Source organism: Martes martes (genome assembly GCF_963455335.1).
Source record: "Martes martes genome assembly, chromosome: 12".
Classification (NCBI taxonomy): Eukaryota; Metazoa; Chordata; class Mammalia; order Carnivora; family Mustelidae; genus Martes; species Martes martes.
In genome coordinates, this window is record NC_137900.1 from 76,234,528 (window position 1) to 76,247,702 (window position 13,175).

General features: G+C 50.6%; 1 protein-coding gene across 11 annotated transcripts in view; it reads left to right on the forward strand.

The window, feature by feature from the left end:
* RGS3 (regulator of G protein signaling 3) overlaps positions 1-13,175 on the forward strand; it is a gene marked incomplete at its 5' end in the record, with an annotated part of 163,344 nt that overhangs the window by 58,904 nt on the left and 91,265 nt on the right. For 10 of the 11 annotated variants that reach the window (XM_080819968.1, XM_080819965.1, XM_080819976.1 and 7 more), the window contains 4 exons: positions 497-547; positions 2,388-2,446; positions 3,707-3,801; positions 4,791-4,859. In XM_080819968.1, coding sequence (XP_080676094.1) covers positions 497-547; positions 2,388-2,446; positions 3,707-3,801; positions 4,791-4,859 — 274 coding nt within the window. Of the gene's footprint in view, positions 1-496; positions 548-2,387; positions 2,447-3,706; positions 3,802-4,790; positions 4,860-13,175 lie in introns of those variants that run through there. The other variant, XM_080819977.1, reaches the window with a different exon arrangement.

Here is a 13,175-nt window from a genome sequence, read left to right on the forward strand (position 1 = left end):
TTTTTGCTTTTCCTCCGATCATTTGTTCCTTGTCCTTGTGTTGTTATTGCCTTTCCAGAACACAGCTAGCTGTCTGTCACGATGGTGGGCTTTCCCTGTCCTCCCTCTTGACCCCTTGACTCCCATGGGCTTCTGACCAAGGCCCAAGATCCTTAACTCTCCAATCTGGGCTCATCTTGATGTGGATACAAAAACTTTTGCAGCTGTCCAACAGAGAGCTCTGCGGCGTTAACCTGCGCTGCCTTGTAAAGTAGTGAACTCCCCATCACCAGAGGGGTGCAAGCCCAGGATAGAGAACCACTGCGGGAGGTAGTGCAGAAAGGACTCCTGATGTTGTGAAGAGGCTGAACTAGGTGGCTTCTGAGCTCTCTTCCAACCCAGAGAGTGTTTGGGTCTCTGAATCACTTCACATGAACAAAAGAGCAGCCCTGTCACTGCTACCCTGTCTTTCACCCAACAAGGAGACGAGGTGAAGTTGCTTCTGTTGTTTCCTTAGGTCAGCTGAAGCTGTCGATTGACGCCCAGGACCGGGTTCTGCTGCTCCACAGTGAGTAACTGGGTGATGAAGGTCCCATGTGCCACCCAGAGGATCTTACACTTTACCTGTCCATTAATCATGTTTGTCCTTCCACACAGCACACACGTAGTTCCTGAACTTCTGCCATGGCCTTTGCTGCCCGGACTCTTCTGTTTATCCCAGCAGGCCCTGCCTATCTCTCCAGCCTGCGTGGCTCTTGCTGTTAAAGTCTCCCTGCACCCCCTTTTCTGGCCAGTTACCTGTACCCCCTTGAGGGCATCATGCTTGACATGCCTCTGAGCCTCTGCTCCCAAGGTCTCTTGTGCCTGGAGTCGCCTGCCTTCTTTTTGAATTCCTTTTGAAAAATAACTCTCCTTCCCTCTGATTTTGCAAGAAACATGCCTGCCTTCATCATCATTAAGACTCAGGAAGGAAGGCTCATTTTGCTTCACCTTTTCCCCTCCAGGAATCACCCCCGTGACCTACCTGAGTTTGTTGTTTCCTCCTCTGTGTCCTTCTCACAGCCCTGACTACATGGTGTCTCTCTGGGCTGTCCCAGGAGTGCAATGGGACAGCAGCTATGTCTGCTGCACCTGCACGGGGTCAGGAGGGGGCGGGGCAGGGAGACCCAGGGTTTCCTCAGGCAGGGAGCCTGCCCCCTCCCTGTGACCACACCCTCGAGAGGAAGGATGCGCACAGGAACGGTAGCTAGGACACCAGGCAGCGTAGACCAGCAGGCGCCTGGGGTCCTCCGGTCCTGGCCTCGGGGGGGGTGCCGCGGGTGACGTTCCCAAGGACCAGCAGAGGGGGGTTCTTTGTGGGCCAGAGCTGGACTCCAGCTGTGCAAACAGATTTTGCAAAATGCATCTTGGCCTCCACCACTTCATTTGTCCTGCACAGTTTGCTTTGGCTTCACCCCAGTCTTGGGGCTCTTCATCCCTTCCAGCCTATTCTCTCTCTCCTTTGGCTTCTCAGGCTTCATGCCTCAGACTACGGGAGCCCCGTCCAAGCCAAACCCTAGGGCTCCATCCACACTGGATAGTAAAAAAAAAAGAGCCAAGAGGCTGCCTGGTTTCTGCAGACCTCAGGCAAATGGGCGGGGCTTATGTTCAGGATCAGGCTTGTGCCTCACTCGCCACCTGTCCCTTGCCTTTATTTATTATTATTTTTTTCTCTAGCAAACGTCCCTTGAGCAGTTACTTGCTTGCCAGGCCTAAGCACTTTAGACACATTATTGCCTTTATGCAGCAGACCTACCATGTAAAGTGGATGTCGTGACCCCTAACCCATTATGATCACTCCTCCACTGAAAAACAGCGAATTCAGCTGCAGAGAGACAAAGCCGCTTGCTCAAGCTCTCCCATCTAGTAAGCAGTGGAGCTGGCACTGGTGGTGGTCTGCAGACCCAGGGCCCGGGGCCCGTCTCTGGACCTGGACTTTTGCCTGCCGTGCTATACTGTCCAGCAGCCCCAGTGCACAGGATGAGTTCTCCAGTCTTGTGTGGCGGAAGGAGCCCTGGACTGGGAGTCAGGGGAAAGGGATCTAAACCTAGCTCTGGCATTCCCGTCGCTCTGATTGCTCTGTGACTTTGGGCAGTTTTCTCACTATTTCTGGGTCCCCTGATAGTCTCATCTTTCCTTTTAAATGAGGGGTTCAACTTGATAAATTTGATGTTCTCTTTCAGCTGTAAGATTCAAGGAATCGAAGGGATCCTGCATTGTCTCAGTGAGAATGCTGCCTGCATGTGGGAGATGGTGGGAATGGACTGGACCAGAGGGGGTTAATAACCAATGGCTGTCACACACATTGGGGGCCAGTGATAATCCTTCCCACCCAGCCACCTACCCCAACATTTTCATTCTCTCTTTAGTTATAGAAGGAAAAGGCCTGATGAGCAGAGACCCTGGCATCTGTGATCCCTACGTGAAGGTATTTGATGAGCTGGGGGGGGTGTGTTTGGGTTGGGTGGGGGTTAGTGGGGAGCCATGTCACTAGACTGTGTCCCAAGATCTCAGCACATCTGTGGGCCTGGGGCCATTCGAGGTGGCAGGGACCGCCTCCTTATTTTGTCCTTAGGCATTAATTAGGTCCAGTGATGAGGCGCTGACCTAGGATAGGCCCTTCCCTTAGCCCAGCTTGGTCCCTATGGCTTCCTACAAGAGCTGGACTCTTTTTTTTTTTTTTTAAGATTTTATTTTATTTATTTGACAGCTAGGGATCACAAGTAGGCAGAGAGGCAGGTGGGCGGTGGGGGGAGCAGGCTCCCTGCTGAGCAGAGAGCCCGATGTGGGCTCAATCCCAGGACCCTGGGACCAAGACCTGAGCTGAAGGCGGAGGCCTCAACCCACTGAGCCACCCAGATGCCCCAAGAGCTGGACTCTTATGGGTGAGCTCGGTCATCCCCATGAGTGAGCACCGTGAATGTGTGTGTGACAGAAATCCACAGATAATCCCAAGCCCTCTCATGAAAAGCAGTATTCTCACTCCTCTCCCTGGCAAAACCAGAAGCAAGATGGCCAGGTCTGGGTGGTGGAGGGGAGGGAGTGTCTCTGAGGCCCAGAAGATCCAAATGAGTGGGGCCCTTGCCCTGAAGACAGAGGCCCCACAGGGCGGAGGGCCTACTTCAGCCAGAGCCAAAGGCCAGGCACCTCCCAGAGTGTGGCAGCTGGATGTACCCCTCTCTTCTCTCCCAAAGCCCCCAGGCTGGTCAGAGGTCCCTGTCGGTGAGGACTTGGTCCGGATCAGGGCGGGAGCAGCTCGAGGGCAAGAACATGGATTTGGGGACTTAGTGGAGGCTGACCTAGAGCCTCTGGGGGAAAGGAGCACTGAGCAGCTGCGGGAAACTCAGGAGAGAGGCCAATGCTGAGAGGAAGAGCGGAGATGGCTGAAGTACACCCCATCTACAGCCAAGCCTGTGGCTGCTTCGGTGGTGTCACACGCTGTGGGGACCTTTCCCAGCTCCCTGTCCCCGCCTCTGACTCTAGTGCTTTGGCGGTAGCTTTTGTTTGTCTCCTTTTGTTTGTCTCCTGGCCTCTGACTGAGGACGGCACCCTGTCCTCCTCCGCAGAGGCCAGTTTGAAGGACACCCCGGAAGCCTTTCCCCTGGGAGATGGGCAGAGTCAGCTGCTGGGCTTCGGTGTGTCGGAGGCCATGAGCCCTCTTTTCATGCTTACTTTTCTCCAATTCAAGATTTCTTTGATCCCTGAAGATAACCGACTGCGTCGCCAGAAGACACAGACCGTCCCAGACTGCAGAGAGCCGGTCTTCCGAGAGCACTTCTTCTTGTAAGAGTCTGGGGGCCTCGAGGGGAGAGGGAAGGAGTGTTTATCTGGAAACAGCTCTGTCTGTCAAATCCGGAGGTGGATCTGAGCAGAAAAACAGTGACTTCTGAAGGATGTCTGTGTTTTCCCGTTCACTTGTGTCCTTGCATTGCTGGCTCCGGGTCCGGCTGCAAGGTCCACAGTGATAAGGTGTCACTTGGCTGGTTCTCACAACCAAAGTGCCCAGCCTGAGGCTGGCAGCCCCTGACAAGTGGGCATTTTCCCACCGTGCATCGGGCCAAGGCTTTTCTTTGGGTAGAAGAAATTTTCCAAGTGGAGGAATCCCTCTGCTTTGTAAAACTTGCTACCCTCCCCGGGCCTCAACTTTCATAGTTGTAAAACGGGTTGATGAGAGTAGTGACCTCGGAGAGCTGACCTATGAATGAGACTGTGTAATGCATGGCCAGCTGTTTAGTAGTAGTAGTAGTAGTAGTAGTAGTAGTAGTAGTAGTATTGTTGTTATTTTCCCCACGTCCCTGAACTCTGGGACCGATGGGAAGGAATGGCCGTTTGGTATTCTGTTACTGAAAATTAAGTACGCTTTTTTTTTTTTCAAACTAATTTTGTTTATTGTAGAAAAATAGATCAGCAAAGAGAAGAAAAGAGAAAACCCCTTGAGCCCTACATGCCTTGGCTTATTTCTTTTTGGGTCTTTGATTTGTGTGGGTGTGTGTGTGCATGCAGGTGTTTACAAAAATGGGATTGTTCTATAATAGTGTGCGGTAAGCTCCCTTTTGTCCTGAACAAGGTGATGTAAGCTCTTCTGTGAATCCCTGAACAAGGTGATGTAAGCTCTTCTGTGAATCCTTACCTCCCACCCTGTTAGGAGTTTCTTTAACCAGCTCTTTATGGTTGTTTAAGTTATTTCTAAACTTTGCAACTGTGGTGGACTCTGGGGGTCCAGCCCGGAGCTTGGCCCTACTAACACCCTGACCATTTGGTTTGCTTTGCAGTCCTGTCCAAGAGGAAGATGAACAGAAGCGCCTTCTGGTCACTGTGTGGAATAGGGCGGGTGATTCCAGGTGAGGGGAAGCGCTGAGCTGGAGGGGAGAGCCTGCTCTCGGCCTGCAGGTGGCAGACAGGCGGCCAGCAGGCAACAGTTAAATCTTGTGAGATGACTGAGTAGTAGTGGCCACACTCAACCTGAGAGGCTAGCCCTCCCTGAGTCCCCATAGCACCAGACAATGCCGAGGACCATGTTATCAAGTAGTATTTACTGTACCCTTGGTATCAACAAGGCACTGTGTTGGCCTCCGGGGACACCAGCCAGCCTGCCTGTGGAGTCTGTTCTCAAGGTGCCCACTTGCAGGAAGGGACACTAGGTGCTGCGTAGACACTGATTACAGTAACATTTAAACAGGCTCAGTTCCATACGAGTAAAAGCTCCTAGAAAAATAGGCCCATTTCTTTCCTAGTCATCACTGTACTCAATACCTAGCACATAGATGTTCTGTAAATACTGTTTGAATGGATACAAGGCGGACCAAGTAATAAGGACAGTAAGTATAGGAAGAGGGAAGTTCCTCGTGGGCCAAGGTGATCAAGGAAGGCTTCACGGAAGAAATGGGATTGTGTACTTGGGGCAGAGATCAAGAATAAGACAAGGAGAGAAAGGGGCGCCTGGGTGGCTCAGTGGGTTAAGCCTCTGCCTTCAGCTCAGGTCATGATCCCAGGGTCCTGGGATCGAGCCCCGCATCAGGCTCTCTGCTTGGCAGGGAGCCTCCTTCCTCCTCTCTCTCTCTCTGCCTGCCTCTCTGCCTACTTGTGATCTCTGTCTGTCAAATAAATAAATAAAATCTTAAAAAAAAAAAAAAAGACAAGGAGAGAAGGTTTTGCATGAGCAAAGGCAAGAGGCAGGGTTACGCATACTGGGCTCAGGCTGCCATGAGGAGGCTGCATGGCAGGTGCAGAGGTTTTATGTGGGAGGAGCCAAACAGGCGGGTCTGGGGGCTGCCCAGGATGTGGGAGGCCAGATGTGGTCCTTAGTGTGGGGTTTAGTCCAGCACAGGCGAGGGGGAGAATCGGCTGCCCAGCAGAGGGGTAAGACCAGCTGGGCTGAGTGCCTTGCCTACTGTGAGCAGCAGGGGCTCTTTCCCCTGGTGCAGCCAAAGGGATCTGGGGGACCCTGTGGTCATACATTTGTCGAGCCATCATAGAACCAAGTGGTAACTGGAAAAGTGCCTCAGTGAACGAAAATCAGCTCCGTTCACCAGCTTAGACTGGGAAGATATTTTGGGGTTGCTTTTTAGTATCTTAAATGTTCTAGCTGGTATGCTTTTTAAAATTGAGCCTTATTCAGCCTTCATAAGGAAGGATATTTCTTTTAATGAGCATATACTTTTTCTCATGGAAATGATGGTTCATTCAGCTGCCATTTCCTGGGTGCCCACGTGACTATGTTGTTCTACATGCTGGGGACACGTGGGATCAATCAGAGACAATCCTGTTCTCGAGAGGATCACTGATAGGGACTTAGAGGTGTGGGTGAGGGAGAGGACATCACATTGATAATAAGAAGAACAGTTTATTGGGGATGACAGTGCGTTATCTCATTTAATTCTTAACTCTTAAGAGGAGTAGGGTTTTGCCTGAGTTTTCAGAAGAGGAAATGGAAGGTAAGAAAGGGAGTCAGTTGCCCAAGGTCACATGGCCAGTAGGCAGTAGAGCTGGGCTGGGGATCCAGGCACTTAGGCCCCAGAGTCTCACTCTCACTATACTGCCTCCTGGGGTACACGCAGAAGGACAGAAGAAAGAACCAGCAGAGTATAGAGGGCAGGACAGGGCAGGTGTGGGGAGGGGTCTGCAAACTACCCGGTGTGGCAGGAGGGTCAAGTACAAAGTACAGACCAGTTAGAGATAAGATGAAGAGGTTGGTGTAAGCCAAATCAGATGATTCTGTAGGTGTTCTTTGGTGTGTGGGCTGCCTCCTAAGGCTGGTGGTTCTCAGTCCTGGATTTGCATCAGATTCCCTGGGATGCTTGCAGAGAACACAGGTTCCCAGGGGCCATGTCAGATGGATTCAGTCCGATCTTCATGGACAGGGCTGAGGAATCTACGTTTATACAAGTTCTTGGGGGACCCTCATGCCGCCAGCTTGGTGTTTGGGAAGTTAGCGGTGGAGAGATACTGAGGGGTGTTGAGCAGGGGAGAGGCAGATGCGTGTTCTAGATCTGTCACCTGGTAGGGCTTTGGAAGGCTGGGGAGGAGCTAGGAGATCTTGGAATGATCTGTGAGAGAGATGCTTTAGGGATAGAGAGGAGGGAAACAGACCTAGGACAGATTTAGGAGATGAGATTAATAGTACTTAGTGGTGGTTTGGCTGTGAGAGCAGCAGGTGAAGTCAGGGGTCATTCCCAGTATCAGGTGGTGTCCCCAAGCAAACCAGCATGCCGTGGAGGGGAAGGGAACCAGCTTTGGGCCCCCTGGGAAGGAGGGGCTGGGGAGCAGTCATATGGGAGCTGTGGCGGTGGGGGGAGCCTTGCTGACACAGAGCCCAGAGGGAGAGAGGTCCGTGCCAAGGATATGGGAGCCACGACCGCCAACGTGGTAGGTGAAGTACGGGGGACTGCCCAGGATGTGAGTGACCAGGCTCAAGGGTGAGAATCCCATCTTGACAGGAAAACCTGAAGAAGGCAGAGGAGGGCATCGGGGGAGCCCACAGGATGGAGGCAAGGAGGAGAGCAGGTGCTGGAGGCGGGCGCCATGCAGGGATCTGCCACGGAGTTCTGCCCTCCTGTGAGACCAGGGCGAGCCCAGCAGAGGGCAGTTCATGGTTTTTGGAAAAGAAAGTGAAGTTGGGGGGAAAGTGAGTCAGCGCCCAGCGGGGCAGCGTGACAGAGGCCGTGTCTCCACTTGTTGCCTATTTTGGGAAAGTGAGATTCCTTATTAAACCAAACAGAGTGGAACTCGTGGTCACAGTCCCAACCCAAAGCTCAACAGGGACAGAGCAGGCACAGGCAGGCCCACTGGGGGACAGATGGCCCCTCCGAAACTGCCAGCGCCACAGAGGCCCCCTGGGCCATGGGGAGGCGTGGTGTTGATCCATCTCTGAGCCAGAAAGCCTCTGAGCTGGAGGAGGCAGACCGAGCAATTAGGAAACTTCTGCCCTGCAGAACACTCTCACGCCGCATTGTGCTTCTCCGAAGGACGAAGGACAGACATGCGACTTAGCAACATCAAAGACCATCACAGAAGGAAGGAAACAAACATTGACTGAGGTCTTCTCTGTGCCAGGCACTCGACATACGTTATCTCATTTAATCCTCATCACAGCCCCGGGAGGCAGGAATTCTTACCGTCCCTCCCTTCAGAGAAGAAGAAACTGAGGCTTATAAAGGCGAAGGAGCTTGTGTGAGGTTTTTAGACACCAAATGTCCACTGTGTATGGACATCGCACAGCCTTTTCCATGCGTTGTCTAATTTAATCCTCATGATGCTGTCTAAATAGGTAATGGTATTGTCACTCTCTGACAGGTGAGGACACAGAGGCACAGAGAGATCAAGTAACTTGCCCAAGCTAGCACAGCCAGGAGGTGGTGGAAACAGGATTCAAATTCAGGCAGCTTGGTGCCAAACCTATGTAATTATAACCATGTTACAGCTCCACTGACCGTCTCATGCAGGCTGTAAACGGCTCCAAAGCTGTACTCTTTCTGTGACACATTGTATCAGTACCCTTGTTCCTTAGGGCCTGGGCTGTTTCCCACGGCATTTGTCGTGTGGTTTTACATAAATCATCCAGGTGAATATGTGGCAGCTGCACTTTGCAACTGATTAGAGATAAAAGGGAAGCCTCTGTTTCATGACTTCTCACGATCCTGCCAGTGACGGGGGTGAACTCGTCTTAGGGGGACGAGATGGTCTACAAGGACATTCTGGGGGAAATGCTGGGTGATGTCACCTCATCATGGTGACAGAGTGGGTGCTGAGGAGAACCAGGCCTGAGGGCAGGAGATCTGGCTTAATGCCAACATCACTGGGAGACCTTGGGTAAGTCCCTTCCCTACTCCGGGCCCCAGTTTAAACTGTGAAATTCAGTGAAAGACGCTAAGATTTTTTTGAGCTTTCAGGTTCTGTGAATTTTCAAGAAATCATAGACATTTTCAAACATATGCAGAGGTAGGAAATATCATATAATAAGCCCTCATAGAGTCATAGTCCAGCTTCATCAATCAGCACTATATGGCGAGTCTAATTCCCTCCCTGCCCCCACACATTCTCCCTTCTCCAGTGGATTTTTTTAAAGCCAATCCCAGACATCATCTCATGTCCTCTCTATATATCTCTCTAAAAGATGGCTTAAGAAAACAACCACAGTGCCATTATCATGCTTGACAATTAACAGTAACTCCTTGATATCACTGACTATGGAACTCAGCTATTTAAAAGTTTTGTTTGATGATACGGTGAAGGCCACGCTGAAGCTTCTAGTATCAGTCATAGTGCTTTCAGAACCCGTGGCCAGAGAACAGTCTTAGGATTGTAAGGTCACGCACCGCGCTAAAAAAAGAACAAAACACACATAGGCTCTAAACACATAATCCTTTATGCGAAGAGTAGGAACATTTATGGAGAGTCTCTTTGCTGTGTGTCATACTCTGTCCTGTTCTCCCGCCTTTAATCTACTTCCCAAACAGGATCTCAGTGCCAAGCACAGTGCCATCATGTTAGAAAGCTTGTGACCAGACACGGGGAATGAAGAAAAAAAATGAATGGAAAAATACGTGTTCAATTTAAGCCACCAAAGTAAAAATAAATTGAGATTAAATGCTCTAACCCGGCAACAGAAATAGTTTAAGGCCCCTGCAGAGAGAATGGAAAAGCAGTCCCTGAAAATAATGCATTTTCATTTTGCAGGGGTCTCGTGCCCTCTGCTCAAAAGGTAACTGAGCCAGGGGCACCTGGGTGGCTCAGTGGGTTAAGCCTCTGCCTTCAGCTCAGGTCATGGTCCCAGGGTCCTGGGATCGAGCCCCGCATTGGGCTCTCTGCTCATCAGGGAACCTGCTTCCCCCCACCCCCACCCCCTCTCTGCCTGTCTCTCTGCCTGTCTCTCTGCCTACTTGCGATCTCTGTCTGTCAAATAAATAAATAAAATCTTAAAAAAAAAAAAAAAAAAAAAAGGTAACTGAGCCAAATACTCTTCCCCATGAGTGTTCCATGAAGCCTTACCTCTGAGTCTTTGTACTGGCTGTTCCCTCTGCCCAAAGTGCTCTTCCTCTTCCTCTCCCTGGCTTAGCTCTTCAGGCCTTCTTCCAGCATCTCAGCCCTCCCAGAGCTTTCAGCATTTGTTGCCTGCACTGTTCATCTGCCTGTCAATCTCGCCCTGTCAGTGATAGGCCTTGTACTGCTGTCTTGAAATGCTATTTCAATCCCTGCATGTTTGTCTTCTTTCCTTAATGCTGCGGCTCCTTGCCCAGTGCCTGCCAACCAACCACAGGCATGAGGGATTCATCCATTTGTCAAGCCTTCACTGAGTGCACAGAGCCCTGAGCTCAGGGTTCAGCATTCAGAAGTCACCAAGGCTTGGCCCCTGAGACTTGGTGCTTGTGAAGTTTTCAGGCAGTCTCCAGTGTAAGCACCTGTTCCCAAGTTTATAAGCTGACTGACCAGTACATGGCAGGTCAGATTACATGTAAAAGAAGTCTTTCTTCCTCCAAAGATTTTTCAAAAGCGGGCTTAAGGAGTAGCTAATTGAAGAACACTTAGAGAGAGTTTCCTGCTTATGGACATTAATTGTGACAATTTACTTGGCCTGAATTAGCATGAAATCATTGGAGGCCCCTTAACAGGAAGCAAAGCTCATGGGAAGCTATTAACCATTTAGCATTCTCTAAGCCTCAGGGAATGAAATTCCACTTACTGAAGAGCAGAGGGGAGAGGCAGCCTTTATTACAGCTAAAGCATCGTGCTTGGATGTTTAGAAAGTTAGAGCCATACCCAGTATGATAGGAAAGTGTGCACCAAGGAGGTGTGAGCACCTAGATACCAGCCGGGCTGCCCTTGAATGTGTTGATAAATAAAATTAAATTCGTGGTGAGGACTTGAGCGAAGTCTTGACGAGGCTTTTCTGGAATGGCAACTCAGACTAGTGTCTGCTGCTGGTGATGGTCCCTGTGGCTGGTAGTGCCTACTTGGCCACTTCCCAGGAGGGAGGAGTGCTTGCTTCTGAGGGTGGGCTGGGGAGAGGGATGTGAAAGGGTCCCTTTACTGGGGGTGAGTGCGCTGTCCTCTTTGGGTAGATTATTAATCTGGTTTTATCTGATGGGAGGGGGCAAGGAAGAGGGGGAACCATGGTACCCAGGCCGCAGGAAATGAGGGCAGGGAGAGGGAGCAGGGGGAGTAGTCAAGTGACAGGAGGGTGGGGAGGCACGGTCAGGGGCAGAGTGTGCCTCTGTGGGGCAGGGACACCGGTTTCGAGGATCAGTCCCTGCCTTTTGGCAGCCCCGCCCCCACTTGACCTGGCTGCCTGTGAGAAGCCGTTAGTTTTATTCTGCCTGGGACAGCCTGGTGATGAGTTGCTACCCTTTCCAGAGAATGCAAACAGTGTGTATTCATTGAGACCTGGCCCACCGGTCCTAGACTGGAGCAGGCACAGGCAGGTGCCCTGCAGGAGTCCGGGATAGCTTCCTCTAGACTTGCACGTCCCGATCCCACCTTGGACTTGCTGTGTCTGGTCCCCGGGAACAGGCTCTGGTACACAGAACTTGGGTGGGCTCTTCAGAGGGTTCTGGGCTGCACCCATGGCTAGAGCCCCTGGCTTCACTTAGGCCACCCTAGAGCAGGTTCTGGGAGGCGTGTCTCTAGGGAGTTCACTACCCGTCTGGGCGGCTCCTTCCATCTTTGGCTTTGCTCTTGTGTCTTCCACAGTATTTGCTCAATCCCTCCTCTATGTGGGTCCCTCAGATGTTGAAGGATTATGCTTCCATCTAAATACTCATGTCAGGGGTGCCTGGGTGGCTCAGTGGGTTAAAGCCTCTGCCTTTGGCTCAGGTCATGATCCCAGGGTCCTGGGATCGAGCCCCACATCAGGCTCTCTGCTCCGTGGGGAGCCTGCTTCCTCCTCTCTCTCTCGGCCTGCCTCTCTGCCTACTTGTGATCTCTGTCTGTCAAATAAATAAATAAAATCTTTATAAATAAATAAATAAATAAATAAATACTCATGCCATGTCTTGATTAACAGCTATCAAACCAGTCTCTGGGGCAGTCTGAGTTGGGGATGCGCTAAGAAAGAGGAGAACAGAAAAATGAAAAGTGACTCTCGTGCTAGGCTAGAGAAAGATATGGGAGAGTAGAAGTATTTTCAAATGCTTTTATATTGTTTTTCTTTTCTGATTACAAAAGTAGTGCTTGTTCCCTATGAAAATTTGAAAACGCTGAAAACCCAAAGAAGACAAAAACCTTTCTAATCCCATCTACCGGAGACAACCATTGTTAATAATTTTGTGGGTGTCCCTTTCATTAAACTACAGATTTGTCAACTTTCATTTTCTCTCCCAGTGACAAGATTATTATTTTTTTAAGATTTTATTTATTTATTTGAGAGAGAGACCGTGAGAGAGAGCATGAGAGGGGAGAAGGTCAGAGGGAGAAGCAGATATCCCGTGGAGCTGGGAGTCCGATGTGGGACTCAATCCCGGGACTCCAGGATCATGACATGAGCGGAAGACATTTGCTTAACCAACTGAGCCACCCAGGCACCCAGCAAGATTATTTTTTGAATTTCATTAGCATTAGCGTATGCCATCATTACTGGAAGCTGCCTTCTATCAGTCAGTCCCTGATTGGACGTTGGGACTCAATGGTGATCAGTCTTCCAGAACTTTGAATTACTCTTAGCCATGGAGGACCTGACGGAACTCAGCCTCTCGCCACAGTGTGACCCCACCCACATGGCCTGACCCTGGCTCACGCCTACTTTTCCAGGTCAGGTTAGTCTCAACAATTTTTGTTGTTGACTGGGACCGTGACCTGAACCTGTCCTGGAACTGCTAAGGTCCTGCCTGTACCTGAGAAAAGCTTCTTGAACTTGAGGTCCCACAGCTTTTCAGTTGAGCGTCAGTCCGCTGAGATGGGTGCTGGAAGTCCCGGTGAGGCGTGGTTCTTCAGATCTCCTCAGTACCAGAATTGTTCATGCTGAGTGAAATAAGTCAGGCAGAGATAGACAAATACTGTACGATTTCACCCCTATGTGGAATTAAGAGAGAATACAAATGAGCAAATGAAAAAAAAAAAAAGAACAAAAAAACCTGGATTTTTAAATACAGAGAACAAACTGGTTGCCAGAGGAGAGGTGGGGGAGGGGGAGACAGTGCCCTATCTTCATGAGCGCTGGGAGATCT